At 38.3% G+C, this 16,734-nt stretch overlaps 1 protein-coding gene across 5 annotated transcripts in view; it reads right to left on the bottom strand.

Moving 5' to 3' along the window:
• The window catches only part of KIFAP3 (kinesin associated protein 3), a 170,061-nt gene that overhangs the window by 124,823 nt on the left and 28,504 nt on the right, over nucleotides 1-16,734 (bottom strand). For all 5 annotated transcript variants that reach the window (XM_033195193.1, XM_033195195.1, XM_033195194.1 and 2 more), the window contains exons 2-3: nucleotides 14,119-14,250; nucleotides 5,567-5,721 (exon numbers count right to left, since the gene is read on the bottom strand). In XM_033195193.1, coding sequence (XP_033051084.1) covers nucleotides 5,567-5,721; nucleotides 14,119-14,250 — 287 coding nt within the window. The remainder of the gene's footprint in view (nucleotides 1-5,566; nucleotides 5,722-14,118; nucleotides 14,251-16,734) is intronic.

Genomic DNA, 16,734 nt, shown 5'->3' on the forward strand with positions numbered 1-16,734 from the left:
TGCTTTTAAATAAATTTACAACCATTTAATTCATTCAACAAATATATGTTGACTAAATCTATGTTAGACACTGTATTCACAGCTAATAAAAGTATATATTAAGTACAAGGCATTTTATTTACTGTGTATGAAGAGAGACTAATTTGAAAAAATTCCAAACAAAGTTTTTTTTTTTTTTCCTACTTAGTCCAATCAAAACTTCAGCACTGATATATTATTTTAAGAGCACCAGTTGGGCACAGTGCCTCATGCCTGTAATCAAAGCACTTTGGGAAGCCGAGGCAGGAGGATCGCTTGAACCCAGGAGTTTGAGACTAGCTTAAGCAACATAGTGAGACTCCCATCTCTACAAAAAATGTAAAAAATTAGCCAGGTGTGGTTACAATTTAGTGGTGAACTCATAAAGGGATACCCCTCGTGGGCATCTGCCTGTGGCTCGGTAACCTCTTGACATTTCAGAGGCCCGGAGATGAACTGAAACCAAGTGGCTGCCTGGCTTCTTTAAGCCAGGGGCTGTCTCTGCTGCCTCCCTTGCCAGCAAGGCATTGCCGACTTTCACATAAGCTTGCTTGGAGTAGAGAAACAGTTTCTGAATCTGAAAGACTTCTCCGGTAAGTATTCCCAAGCACAATTGACATCCCCTTTGCCTTCTCCTGATCTGTTGGCCTCCTTAAAGGTCTTGTTGCCTCTTCAGAGGTCCTGTTGACGCTTCCTAATCTGTAAAAAGGGCCCTGTTTAAGGGGGATATTCCCAATTGGAAGGAGAATAAAGGGCAATGTTTGGGGGGAGTACTCCTGGATGATTTGGTTTCAGTTATGAAACCTGGTTTTAGAGTTCTGACTTATCGGGGTCTCATGTCTGTTCTTATCTTGTCCTGTTTGTGTGTGGAGAACCCAGAAGGAAACATTAGCAGAAGTTCAGTGGGCCTAACAAGTAGAAAGGGGGGTCTGTTTTATCTGTTTTGCTAGGTTAAAACTTGGATACTGAGCCAAGTAACTGGTGTTTGTCTTTGTTATGTGTATATTGTAATTTTCTCTCAGTCGATACAGGAAATGCTAACTTGATCCCTCCTACGTCAAGCAGCCCCTTGGATTCTATCTTGCAAAACTGGGCAGGTTTCACCTATGAACCCATGAAAACAAAGAAAATGGTTTTCTTTCATAATCAGCAAGCAGGGTGATTAAAGCTCTGCTCTTTTGGAAGCCACAGTTTAAGAGAATCCAGGAACCCAACAAGGGGGCAACAGGGTAGTAAGAACCGTTTACCAGTCAGGTTCCTGATCTCTCTGTGTGGAATCTGGCTGAGCAAAAGGTAAAAAAATCAGTTTCCTGCAAGGTTTTGATTAATAAGAGAAAAAGATGTGTATGACTAGTCTTGGGAAATACTGACTCTGGTGTACTTTTTGGTTTATTAATATTCATATTGTTCCCTTCCTTTCCAGAAATAATCTTTTCTTTGTCTTTCTGTGTTCTTCATAAAGAGAAGGTACTAACTGAGGGTTCCTCTCATTTTGTTTTATGTCCTTGAAAACATGACCTGTGACCGAGTGGGAGCTCTATAAAATAGAACAATTCCTTTACACTATATACTCTGGTTTCAATAATTACTTCATTTTGCTCTTCTTCCACATTTGGCTACCTTCTTGGAGAACACAGGTCACAGAGGCATTTTCTATTGCGCTGACATAATTTTCTGCTTTTATGGGTAGCTTCAAGGCTAGTGACCTGAGCTCACACAGACCGACATCTAAGCTTTCTTTAGCCTTAAGGCCCAACCAGCAATCCGTTTTACTGTCATTTTAGCCATTATAGATGACAACAAGCAAGGAATTGAATATTATGCTTTTTTCATATTAGTTTGCATTTCCTTATGCGTCCAGTGAACTAACTCCCCAGAAGTTGTATCCATCTCCATATTCACTGTAACTTTTACCTTTAGTAATTGGGCACAGCCCAGCTGCAGTTCCAGGCCATGGATGACCACATGGTCACCCAGGAATCAAAGGTTCCTTATCCTCCACCTTTTTATTTTATAGATTAATATCATCAGCTCCCTGAGGAAACTATACTGAAATGGCTTATGAGAGTAACTAATTTGGGAGCAGTGTCTTTGGTTTTAAATGCTGCAGAGTGAAAGAACGTGTTTGGGTTGGTATGGTACCCACTGCTCACAATTAAACAATTGCAAATGATTATACATGAACCAGACAAACAGGACATTATTAGTGAGGAAAGAGTTAGCCTAATGAATTGGATAAAAGCCACTGTAAGGTCTCTTTATCCTAAGAAAGGGGACTGTCCAACTCTACCTATAACTGCCAAGTGGAGTACCCCAGATGAAGCAGCTAATGTGGTTTGTATGCAAGCCATATGGGACTGGCATTATGATGACAGGGATATTCACCCCTTGAATATGCCCATTACCCAGGTCATGGTCAGCTTCTCCTCATGGGTCTTACAGATGCTAACAGAAAATATTAGGTTCGTTAACAAGGGAATGGTGAAGGGTAGAGGGGAGGGTCAAAGGATGCATCCCAGGAAGATGGGAAGTTTTAAACAGTTATTAAGAAATATGATGAATGAAGAAAACATTGATAGGAGTAAAACTAAGAGGAAAAGAAAAGGGGAGAGTCAGGGGACTCATCCCAGCAGAATGAAAATCTTTAGACAGTTATTAAGAAATTGAATGAATAAAATGGAAATTGATGGCATTCAAACAAAGGCCTTAATTGCTGGTTCTCCCAATATTAAAGGGTACCAAATCAGTTTTCTGTACTTACCCCAATTGGAGACATTTTTTTAAAAATCAGAAGACAAAGATCAGAATGAGAAAACTGACCAACAATTGCCTGGGGTGATGTTGAGGTGATTAATCAACACAAAGATTGACTAAAAAGCCTTGGTCCCTTAGCTAAACCCTCTGCTGGGAACCCAAATCTCTTTTCACAGGAGAGAGCAAAATGGTCTGGGAGTGAAGAGAAATTGCCAGGACCAGAACATAAAATTAAGGGTGGATAGGATTATCAAAGTTGAAATGTTTATATAGGCTTTTTGTAAGTAACTGTGTATTCTTTACCTAAATGTCTTATGAAAATGGATATTGTATCTGACTAGGGGATGTTTTCTCTACCTAGTACTGTAAAACTGAAGGCATGCAAATCTGCCCTTCAAGCTATAATTAACTGAACATATTACAATGGGAACCAATAAGATTGTCTGAGCCCACAGAATATAGAATAGAAGCTGGAGTGCTGGTAGGAACAAATTCTCCACTTGATAGCCTTTTGTGGAATGCTTACTGAGGCTTATAGCAAAAGTCTGTGAGCACATCCCAATGATGACTGCTGTGACTCTGGACTACAGAATTTCCACTTAAGAGGCATTTACTGCCTTGTTACAGGACATTAACTGAAGACATCCTATGATGGAAGGACATAACATGATCATGACAGCTGAAATACCCATGCTATTTGGGGCAATGTCAGAAACAGTCTAACTGGGGACAGCAGTGCCCAGAAGAATTCCATAATAAAATGGAGATACTTTGTATATGATCATGCTACTTGGGAAATTCAAGGAGGAGATACTCATGAGCAGGGAGCCTCTTTTTCCCCAGGATTGACTCTGAAACTCTGTGAGAAGCTGCAGGATTCTACGCTGCCCATTAAACAGCTCTTACCTGACTGACAAAGAGCTGCCTGATTTATGAAAGGCAATTCCAAGGTGAACAGACAACATCCTGTTTGGAAGTCGGCTACTCTGACTGAAGAAGAGTCAATAAAACTTTTTTTTTTCTTTTGAGCTATTTATAGCTTATGACAAGTAAAGTATATCTTTATGAGCTAAATTTGCCTTTCTACCTGAGTTCTCACAAATGTGGAAACTTCATAAGTATTATTTTATGGCAATATAGTTATTTGCATAAGTTCAATAAGAATCTGCTTTCTTTTGTAGCAGGACACAATTGCAGATGCTAGTTACTTTACCAAGGCTTTGACTGGATTGGCATATTTTCAGATATGACTAAATTGCTTTGAGGAATTGATGTTGACTTTATAGAGCCAATAAAAGCCCCTCAGAAAGACTAGCCTTCTACCTTGTCTATGTAGTTTCTTTTTAGGGTTCCTCACCTGTGATAAGTAAAAAATGTTACTTTCAACAGATCCAGAAACCTCAAGTTATTTTGGGACCGCCACAAGAAATGAGCTCACCCAATTCATACAGGTGTCTGCAGGCATGGATAAATCCTTGGTTTAGCTAACCTTGAGGCTTTCAAAAAGTCTAAACTAAGATTCCTTATGGAAAAGTTCCTGCAAAGTCAACTTAAAAGAGCCTATATGATCAATGAATATTCTTGCCATACTTTATGCAAACAGGCCAAGTATACTTATTTTGGAAATAAATTGGTCCTACTATAATTTGTCTTTGGTAGAAATGGCATACTAGAGATAAAAATCTTGTTTCAAAAGAAATGATAGTATACCTGTTACTAGATTCTAGCCTTGTCTATTATTTTTGGGTTTTTATTGTTTTCTACAATTTGAACTAAACCTGAATTCTTTCCTGGCTACAAGTCTTCAAACTAACATTTTCAAAATTTTCTTCCATTTTTCTGACTTGAACTCTGTTCCAGACAGAAATATAGTTATAACTAAGTATTAATTAGGCTGCACTTTGGCTCATTTCCTTGCTGCTAAAGTCACATAGCATTACATACTGACCATTTACATCCCCATTGTTCTTACAGACAGGATCTCTGACGTTAAGAATCATAAGGATTTTGCTTAAGGATCACTTAAAATGTTTTTCAGACCCTGAGTTGCAGTGAAACAGCTGACGCCAACCAGTCGGAAGACCCTCATAGAGGAAAGAAATCAGCATGAGAATACAGCTGCTTCATCATCCTGTCCCATTACTTCACCTTACAATCTTTGATCAATCAACAATCTCCACACTTCAGCCCAATGCAAAATCCTTAAAAACTCTAGCCCCAACCTTCTCAAGGAGATGGATTTGAGGTTTTCTCTCATCTCCTAGTTTGGTGACCCCCCAGATTAAACCTTTTTCTTGCTGCTGCTGCCAAAAAAAAGGAAACAAAGAAAAAAAATTCATGAAAGTTATATCTGTTAGATAGTCTAAGGCATATGATATATATTTTAACACTTACACAATCCATCCAAATGACAAACAAATATAAAAAAGAAGCTTATAAAGTATCAGTCTAGTTGGTGCAGTGAAAAATAGGTTTTCTGCCCCAAATTCTCTCCTTTTACTATCCTAGAATCAATATGACAGACATTTCCTTTTTTATTCTTACTTCAGTATATGTGTACATACACAAAACATGAAAAAAGAATTAGACCATTTTATGTGGAAGCATCTAATATAAAGCCTACCATGAAAGCAATTAATGTTTATTCTTTGTTGTTTACTCATTCATAGCACTGGTGAAAAAAACCTACCCAACATCAAATATCAATAGTTTGATAAACTTTTGTTTACAGTTGTTTGACAAACTATGAACAACTTTGGATCTGCATTAGGAAGCCAGGAATTCTCCTACTTACCTTTTCCTGACAATGAATCACGGCGGTTCTGTAGATAGTACAACAGCTGTTCTACCTCATTTAGTTTTGAAGGATGAATGAGTTTACATTCTTCAACCACCTTCCTTGCCAGGGAAGTTATATCTGTGTTGGCATTGAGACTCTTAAGTCGAATGCTGTAAGTATGACAGAATTTTTCAACTCACATATTATAAAAGTAATAACTGCAATACTACTACTTTAAAATAATTTATAGGTTATAAATTATTATAGAGAATCTGGCCATAGACTCTTAGTAAAATAAAGTATTAGATATAATTAGGCTCAGAAAAATACAAGGCAGTGATTTTGTGAGCTAGACAAACAAAATAACAAAAGGAACATAAAATCTTCTTCCAACTCTCTAGGCGAGACAGCATATTCAGAGATTCTGTTTTAAAATGGTATTTCTGATATAAAATATATAAAGTCTTTAGCATTATCAAATGTAAGAATCTATACCATCATAAATAAATCATTTTCTTGACCATACCCACAAATCCTAACTTTTTTTCAGCTAGGGACAAGACACAATATTGATATGTTCAGATTCAGTTGCTCTGGTGGTAATGATATAGAAAGTAAAAGCAAAAGAAAGTGAAATCCAGCTGGGCACAGTGGTTCACACCTGTAATTCCAGCACTTTGGGAGGCTGAGACGGGGGGCTCACAAGGTCAGGAGTTTGAGACCAGCCTGGCCAATATGGTGAAACCCCATCTCTACTAAAGATACAAAAAATTTGCCAGGTGTGGTGGTGTGCGCCTGTAATGCCAGCTACTCGGGAGGCTGAGACAGGAGAATTATTTGTACTTGGGAAGCAGAGGTTGCAGTGAGCCAAGATCGCACCACTGTACTCCAGCTTGGGCGACAGGGGGAGACTCTATCTCAAAAAAAAAAAAAAAAAAAAAAAAAGAGATCCACTTTAAGATCTATATGAGGAATTTTGAGGAACAAATGAATACATTTTATACTTAGGTTAGTGCATTAACAATAATAAGCTAACACCTCCCTCTTTTTAAAGTTAGCCCAGGAGATTCACTGGGAACCCATTAAGAAACCATTATTAAGAGTTTGGAAACAATTGCCTAGTTACATGGATTCAGGGTACCAGGAAGAGGTATAAAGGCATAAAATTAGATTAAAAGTGAAGAGTCAACCTGGTGGCAAAAGACTGTCAAGCAGATGCTGCCATGCAAGCTTCTTTTCAAAAAAGAGAAAAATAAGCAAGCAGCCACTGTGTAGAATTATTTTGTGTTAAAGATGGCTAATTTTTTGTTGGAAGACATCAAGGAATTAGAAGGAGCAGGAGTGGAGATCTCAGAGCAATGTCCTGTAAGCTTATTATTCATACACAGATGATTTCTCCTGAAACCATTCCAGCAGAATGACTTAGATATTATTCCCAGCTATATATTCAACCCCAAATCTGGTTATCCTGGGGTTCTACAAGCTATATAATCGCTTTTAATAAATTCTTTTTCTGTTTAAATTTGTTAGAGTGGTTTCTAATGTTTACAAGAAGAACTCTAGCAATATTCTGTCCCTTTATTTCTTCTTCAACTTATTTGGGTTTTTTTTGGTTTCTACCTTGTAAGTCCTTTAATTTTATTATATTTTTTATATAGTCTTAGCTGCATATCAGAAGGCATAGAGAGAAAGAAAGGTCAATACAGAGAAAAACTCTAAAAAGACCTCTAGTTTGCTTCCAATTGTTTGCAATTATGAGTAAAACTGCTATAAACATTCAAGCGCAGCTTTTTGTGTGAACATGTTTTCAACTCATTTGGGTAGATATCTAGAGGCATGAGGAGGGTTCAAGATGGCTGAATAGAAACAGCCCCAGTGTGCAGCTCCAAGTGAAACCAACGCAAAAGGTGGGTGATTTCTACATTTCCAACTGAGGTACCCAGTTCAACACATTGGGACTGGTTAGGCAGTGGGTACAACCCATGGAGAGTGAACAGAAGCGGGGTGGGGGGACATCACTTCACCCAGGAAGTGCAAAGAGCCAGGGGACATCCCTCCCTCAGCCAAGGGAAGGTGTGAGGGACTGTTCTACCCGGCCTGGGTGCTATGCTTTTCCCACAGTTTTTGCAGTCCACAGATCAGGAGATCCTTCGTGAGCCAATACCACCTGGGCCCTGGATTTCAAGCCCAAAACCAGGCGGCTGTTTGGGTAGGCAGTGAGCTAGCTGCAGGAGTTTTTTTCATACCCCAGTGGTGCCTGGAACCCCAGCAAGACAGAACTGTTCACTCCCCTGGAAAGGGAGTTGAAGCCAAGGAGTCAAGTGGTCTCATTCAGTGAGTTCTACTCTTATGGAGCCCAGCAAGCTATGAACCACTGGCTTGAAATTCTCACTGCCAGCACAGCAGTCTGGAGTTGACCTGGGATGATCAAGCTTGGTGAGGGGAGGGTGGCCTGCCATCAGTGAGGCTGTAGAAGGCAGTTTTCCCTGGACAGTGCTAAGGAGACTGGGAGGTTTAGACTGGGTAGAATTCACCACAGTGTGGCAAAGTGCTTCTTTAGATGCCTCCTTACTGGGCAGGGCCTCCCTAAAGGAAATGCAGCAGCCTTAGGGGCTTACAGATAAAACATTTCTTTGGGACAGAGAACCTGGTAGGAAGGATGGCTGTGGGCACAGCTTCAGCGGACTTAATCTTTCCTGCCTGCTGGCTCTGATGAGAGCAGCTGATCCTGACAAGGGGAATTCTCCCAGCACAGCATACCAGCTCTGCTAAGGGACAGACTACCTCCACAAGTGGGTCCCTGACCCCTGTGCCTCCTGACTGGGAGAGACCTCCCAACCGGGGTTGACAGACATCTCATATAGGAGATCTCTGGCTGGCATCAGACCAAGCTTCCAGGGGAAGGAGCAGGCAGCAATATTTGCTGTTCTGCAGCCTCCACGCGAACGGGATCTAGAGTGAAATTCCAGCGAACTTCAGCAGACCTGCAGAAGACGGACCTGGCTGTTGGAAGACAAACTAACAAACAGAAAGCAACAACAACAACATCAACAAAAAACACCCCCCAACAAAAACCCCATCCAAGGGTCATCAGCCTCAAAGATCAAAGGATAAATCCACGAAGATGAGGAAAAACCAGCACAAAAACGCTGAAAATTCCAAAAACCAAAATACCTCTTCTCCAAATGATTGCAAGTCCTCTCCAGCAAGGGCACAAAACTGGATGGAGAATGAGATTGATGAAACGACAGAAGTAGGCATCAGAAGGTGGGTAATAACAAACTCCTCTTAGCTAAAGTAGCATGTTCTAACCCAATGCAAGGAAGCTAAGAACCTTGATAAAAGGTTACAGGAACTGCTAACTAGAATAACCAGTTTAGACGAAACATAAATGACTTGATGGAGCTGAAAAACACAGCATGAAAACTTCGTGAAGCACACACAAGTATCAATAGCCAAATCAATCAAGCAGAAGAAAGAATATCAGAGACTGAAGATCATCTTGCTGAAACAAGGCACGAAGACAAGATTAGAGAAAAAAGAATGAAAAGGAACAAACAAAGCCTCCAAGAAATATGGGACTATGTGAAAAGGCCAAACCTACGATTGATTGGTGTAACTGAAAGTTACAAGGAGAATGGAACCAAGTTGGAAAATACAGTTCAGGGTACTATCCAGGAAAGCCTCCCCAGCCTAGCAAGACAGACCAACATTCAAATTCAGGAAACACAGAGAACACCACTAAGATACTCCTTGAGAAGATCAGTCCCAAGATACATAATCATCAGATTCTCCAAGGTTGAAACAAAGGAAAAAAATGTTAAGGGCAGCCAGGAGAAAGGTCAGGTCACCTACAAAGGGAAGCCCATCAGACTAACAGCAGATCTCTCTGCAGAAACTCTACAAGCCAGAAGAGAGTAGGGGTCAATAGTCAACATTCGTAGGGAAAATAATTTTCAAAATAGAATTTCATATCCAGCCAAACTAAGCTTCATAAGCAAAGGAGAAATAAAAATCTTTCCAGACAAGCAAATGCTGAGGGATTCTGTCACCACCAGGCCTGCTTTATAAGAGCTCCTGAAGGAAGCACTAAATATAGAAAGGAAAAACCGGTACCAGCCAAATGCAAAAACACACCAAAATATAAAGACCAATGATACTGTGAGGAAACTACATCAACTAATATGCAAAATAGCCAGCTACCGGCATGATGACAGGATCAAATTCACACATAACAATGTTAACCTTAAATGTGAAAGGGCTAAATGCCTCCATTGAAAGACACAGACTGGCAAATTGGATAGAGTCAAGACCCCTTGGTGTGCTATATTGAGGAGACCCATTTCACATGTAAAGACACATTTAGGCTCAAAATAAAGGAATAGAGGACTATTTACCAAGCAAATGGAAAAAAAAAAAAAAAAAAAAGCAGGGATTGCAATTCTAGTCTCTGATGAAACAGACTTTAAACCAACAAAGATCAAAAAAGATGAAGAAAGGCATTACATATGGTAAAGGGTTCAATGCAACAAAAAGACCTAACTCTCCTAAATATATATGCATCCAATACAGGACCACCCAGATTCACAAAACAAGTTCTTAGAGACCTACAAAGAGACTTAGACTCCCACACAATAATAGTGGGAGACATTAATACCCCACTGTCAATAATAGACAGATCAACAAGACAGAAAATTAACAAGGATATTCAGGACTTGAACTCAGCTCTGGATCAAGTGGACCTAATTGACACCTACAGAACTCTCCACCCCAAATAAACAGAATATACATTTTTCTAAGTGCCCCATGGCACTTATTCTAAAATCGACCACATAATTGGAAGTAAAATAATCCTCAGCAAATGCAAAAGAACAGAAATCATAAGAAACAGTCTCTCAGGCCACAGTGCAATCAAATTAGAACTCAGGATTAAGAAACTCACTCAAAACCGCATAACTACATGGAAACTGAACAACCTGGTCCTGAATGACTCCTGGGTAAATAACAAAATTAAGGCAGAAGTAAAGAAGTTCTTTGAAATCAATGAGAACAAAGAGACAACGTACCAGAATCTCTGGGACACAACTTAAGGAGCGTGTAGAGGGAAATTTATAGCACTAAATGCCCACATCAGAAAGGTGGAAAGATCTGAAATTGACACCCTAACGTCAAAATTAAAAGAACTAGAGAAGCAAGAGCAAACAAAGTCAAAAGTTAGCAGAAGACAAGAAATAACTAAGATCAGAGCAGAAACGAAGGAGATAGAGACAAAAAACTCTTTCAAAAATCAATGAATCCAGGAGCTATTTCTTAAAAAAAAAATAACAAAATAGACTGCTAGCTAGACTAATAAAGAAGAGAGAAAAATCAAATTGACACAATAAAATACGATAAAGGGGATACCACCACTGATCCCACAGAAATACAAACTACCATCAGAGAATACTACAAACACCTTGAAGCAAATAAAGCAGAAAATCTGTAAGAAACAAATAAATTCCTGGATACATACACCCTCCCAAGACTAAACCAGGAAGAAGTTGAATGCCTGAATAGTCCAATAACAAGTTCTGAAATTGAGGAAGTAATTAATAGCCTACCAACCCCCCCCCAAAAAAAAAGGCCAAGAACAGATGCATTCACAGCAGAATTCTACCAGAGGTACACAGCAGAGCGGGCACCATTCATTCTGAAACTATTCTAAGCAAGAGAAAAAGAGGGACTCCCCCCCAACTCATTTTACGAGGCCAGCATCATCCTGATACCAAAACCTGGCAGAGACACAACAACAAAAAAAAGAAAATTTCAGGGCAATTTCCCTGATGAACATCAATGTGAAAATCATCAATAAAATACTAGCAAGCTGAATACAGCAGCATATCAAAAAGCTTAACCACCATGACCAAGTCAGTTTCATCCCTGGGATGCAAGGCTGGTTCAACATATGCAAATCAATAAAAGTAATCCATCACATAAACAGAACCAAGGACAAAAACAACATGATTTTCTCAATAGATGCAGAAAAGGCCTTTGAAAAAATTCAACATCTTTTTATGTCAAACACTCTCAATAAACTAGGTATTGATGGAACATATCTCAAAATAATAAGAGCTATTTATGACAAACACATAGCCAATACCAAATTGAATGGACAAAAGCTGGAAGGATTTCCTTTGCAAACCATCACAAGACAAGGATGCCCTCTCTCACCACTCCTATTCAACACAGTATTGGAAGTTCTGGCCAAGGCAATCAGGCAAGAGAAAGAAGTAAAGGGTATTCAAATAGAAAGTGAGGAAGTCAAATTATATCTGTTTGCAGATGACATGATTGTATATTTAGAAAACCCCATCGTGTCAGCCTATAAACTCCTTAAGCTGATAAGCAACTTCAGCAAATTCTTAGTGTACAAAATCCAAGTACAAAAATCACAAGCAATCCTATACACCAACAATAGACAAGCAGAGAGCCAAATCATGAGTGAACTCCCATTCATAACTGCTACAGAGAAAATAAAACACCTAGGAATACAACTTACAAGGGAGGTGAAGGACCTCTTCAAGGAGAACTACAAACCGCTGCTCAAGGAAATAAGAGAGAACACAGACAAATGTAAAAATATCCTATGCTCATGGATAGGAAGAATCAATATCGTAATAATGGCCATACTGCTCAAGGTTTACAGATTCAATGCTATTCCCATCAAGTTAACATTGATTTTTTTCCCAGAATTACGAAACAGTATTTTAAATTTCATACAGAACCAAAAATGAGCCTGTATAGCCAAGACAATTCTAAGCAAAAAAAAAAAAAAAAGCTGGAGGCATCATGCTACCTGACTTCAAACTATACTACAAGGCTACAGTAACTAAAACAGCATGGTTCTGGTATCATAACAGGGATATAGACCAATAGAACAGAACAGAGACTCAGATATAACACCACACATCTACAACCATCTAACCTTCGACAAATCTGACAAAAACAAGCAATGGGGAAAGGATTTCCTATTTAATAAATGCTGCTGGGAAAACCGCCTAGCCACTTGTAGAAAACAGAAACTGGACCCCTTCCTTACACCTTATACAAATGTTAACTCAAGATGGATTAAAGACTTAAATGTAAAACCCAAAGCCATAAAAACCCTAGAAGAAAACCTAGGCAATACTATTCAGGACATAGGCAAGGACAAGGACTTCATGACTAAAACACCAAAAGCAATTGCAACAAAAGCCAAAATTGACAAATGGGATCTATTTAAACTAAAGAGCTTCTGCACAGCAAAAGAAACTATCATCAGAGTGAACAGGAAACCTACAGAATGGGAGAAAATTTTTCTATCTACCCATCTGACAAAGGACTAATATCCAGAATCTACAAGGAACTTAAACAAATGTACAAGAGAAAAAACAAACAACCCCATCAAATAGTGGGTAAAGGATATGAACAGACACTTCTCAAAAGAAGACACTTATGTGGTCAAGAAACACATGAAAAAAAGCTCATCATTATTGGTCACTAGAGAAATGCAAATCAAAACCACAATGAGATACCATCTCATGCCTGTTAGAATGGTGATTATTAAAAAGTCGGGAAACAACAGATGCTGCTCAGGCTGTGGTGAAATTGGAATTGGTTTAACCATTGTGGAAGACAGTGTGGTGATTCCTCAAGGATCTTGAACCAGAAATACCATTTGACACAGCAATCCCATTACTGGGCATATACCCAAAGGATTATAAATCATTCTACTACAAAGACACATTCACACATAGGTTTATTACAGCACTATTTACAATAGCAAAGACTTGGAACCAACCCAAATGTCCATCAGTGATAGACTGGATAAAGAAAATGTGGCACATATACATCACGGAATAATATATAGCCATAAGAAGAATGAGTTCATGTCCTTTGCAGGGAGATAGATGAAGCTAGAAGCCATCATTCTCAGCAAACTAACACAGGAACAGAAAACCAAACACCACATGTTCTCACTCATAAATGGGGATTGAACAATGAGAACACACGGACACAGGGAAGGGAACATCACCCATCAGGGCCTGTCAGGAGGTAGGGGGGTAGCGGGAGGGAGAGCATTAGGACAAATACCTAATGCATGTAGGGCTTAAAACCTAAATAACGGGTTAATAGGTGCAGCAAACCACCATGGCACATGTATACCTATGTAACAAACCTTCACATTCTGCACATGAATCCCAGGACTTAAAGTAAAATTAAAAAAAAAAAAAAGAAACATGAAACACATCTTTTATGGTTGATTTCACAAGTTAGTAGTTCATAATCTATTATATTCATTTTCTAAATGGGATAAATTAGAATATATATGTTACAACAGGTTCCTATTAAGCTTACAAAAATCTTACTTTTTCTAGGATTAATATACTCCATATTTATAGTTTAATACAATCTCTCCTTCACTAAGATGAAGTATGCCTGGAAGAATGCCGTAATTAATCACCTATGCAGATCAAAATAATATCAGACTTGTATAAAGTTTATATAATGTTCACTAATTTCAAAATGTACACAAATAAAGAACTTACATTTTCTGACATTCTTTTCGTTCTCCCAACATGGGGTCCCCCATTTCTCCAAGAATGGTGGCTTCCACTTCATATTGAACAATGAGTGCTTTTTCTGATGGATGTACATCAATATTCCCTCCTTTAACTTTCCTATAATACAAAATTGAAATGACATACCAGATTAAAACTCTCAAAGAGGCCATGGTTTTTGTCTATGTTTAGGTCTATAACATATGGGTTGGATTAACATGTGAATTTGAATCAGATTACTCTTGACTTGGGATTAGAGATAACTCTTTTTCTCTAACTGTAATATATATAGTGTGTGTATGTGTGTGTGTGTGTGTGTGTGTGTGTGTGTGTGTGTATATCTTTGTCATGCATAAAGTATCTTTATAAATAGCTCTACCTAGGAAAAAAATACATTTACCAAAGGATCATGCATAAGAGCAAGAGAATGAAACATAAACAATTAAGATGGCTTTGGAGAGAATGACCTCAACTAAAAGTCAGTTATTCAAAACCAAAGACAACTGTCTTAAAATTTATGTTAAAAGAAAAAGTCAGGCCAGACATGATGGCTCACACCTGTAATCCCAGTGACTTGGGAGACCAGCATGGGAGAAATCCTTTAGGTCAGTAGTTTGAGACCAGCCCAGGTAAAACAGTGAGACTCTGTTTCTACAAAAAATTTAAAAACTAGTGGGGCATAGTGGCAGGTGTCTGTAGTCCTAGATAATCACAGGCTGAGGAGGGAGGATCACTTGAGCCCTCTGATGGTGCCATTGCACTCCAGCCTGAGCAATAGAACAAAACTCTGTCTCTATTAAAAAAAAAAAAAAAAGGTCAACCTGCCCATTAATTACCCCATAAACTGGACCAAAAGACAGGAAGAAATTATATATTACAATATATGTCATGTATCATTGTACAAGTTGCAGCATTAGTACCTAAACAAAATCACTGAATCACACCCAAATTACATAACAAACAAGCATTTACAGGTTAGGTAGGTTGTATAGTCACATATCTCAAATTATAGTGTCAATAGTAGGTTCTATGGAAAGGTTGTATATATTCTTTCTTCAAGCCCATGAAGTCACAAAATGAATTCTTAATTGCAGTAAACCAATGACGAATTAATCACTATTTGCCACTTGGCCATTTTAGAAGGCAATAAAGTTGGTTGTGCTGGAAGAGATTAAGCAACAGAAACAAGTAAAATCTCTCATTCTTAGTACTAGCTAGCAGCTAGCTGACTAGTGGGGTCTTTTAGCCTGATAAGAAAAAACAAAAATATGACAACACCTTAAATTTAATTCCAGTAATTAGAAACTCAAAGCATTTCTTTCCGTTGGAAATAATACTCTGATAAATTATGCATATTTTCAAAGTAATTTTTAACTGATCTGTTCACCAGAATTCCTTATGAAAAGGAGATGCATCTGCAGTGAGTATTAGGGTAATGATTAACAGTCAAGTATAGTGATAGGGTAGGAAATTAAGTATACTAAAGCATAGAGTCTAGGTAGGTCAGCAACTAAAGTGATAGTAAGACATATAGGACAAGTAAAGAATGAAAACAGAAGCTAGGCAGGCCAGCAAAAATCGAGGAATTAGGAAATGAGATATAAAGATATAAACATACATTTAAAAGAATACTACAGATTCCAAAAGGTAAGATAAATGGATAAATGTACAAAAGCTATGTAAGTCACACGAATCAAAAGATCTAAGGAAAGTTGAAAAACAGATATAATGTAGCATCACTATCTTAACTACATAAGAAACTATATTAATTACGTAAGGCAAACTAGTTACTTCCTTCCTGATAACATGAAAAGCAATCCCAGTACTGGACTTTTTATAACTGTATCCAGTTAAGGGAAGAAAAGAATAAGGATAAAATATAAATGCGGATCCTTAGACTAGCCTCCTATTACCACTCTAAAATGGGTCTTCCACATATTGGCAGCTGAAGGAATTGCATAATTCTTGTCCTCTGTGGTCTCATATCTTGCCTTTCCTTAAAGGAATCAAATAATTAAAAAGGAAAAAAAATGAAACACCTCACCACTCCTTTTTAGTTTTTGTTTGCCTTTTTTTTTTTGCTGTGTATGTGTGTTTTAGAGGAGTAAATTAATTAAAATTTATCACAAAATCAACTTATGTTTATTATAGAAAAACTAAAACAGAAATGAGCAAAGAAAAAATAAATTAAAAAACTTACAAGTAATCACTTGTTATTGGTAAACATATACATTCAGATATTTTTCTATTTGTACTAAATAATATAGAAAGAGAGAATGACAGCTATAGTTTTTTTTTTTTTTTCCCTGCAGGTTTCATGGCATGATATGACTCAATCCACAGACAAAGGCTGCTGAGCCCGGGAGAGCTTATTGGACCGGCCCATATGAGAAGCACAAATGTACAGAAACAAACTGAACCCAAGGAAAGATTGGTGATACTTTGGGAGGGATGACAGAGGAAGGGGAAACACATTGTCCATCCCTGTCCCAGCAAGGAGCCAGCTCCCATTCAGCAGTCTCTGTGAACATCTAGGTAGCTTCCGCATTCTTTCTGTCCAGTTGTGAGCAGCCACCAACTATGATTCCCCTTTTCCAGCAGGCT

Source organism: Trachypithecus francoisi, unplaced genomic scaffold, assembly GCF_009764315.1.
Source record: "Trachypithecus francoisi isolate TF-2019V2 unplaced genomic scaffold, Tfra_2.0 Lachesis_group5, whole genome shotgun sequence".
Classification (NCBI taxonomy): Eukaryota; Metazoa; Chordata; class Mammalia; order Primates; family Cercopithecidae; genus Trachypithecus; species Trachypithecus francoisi.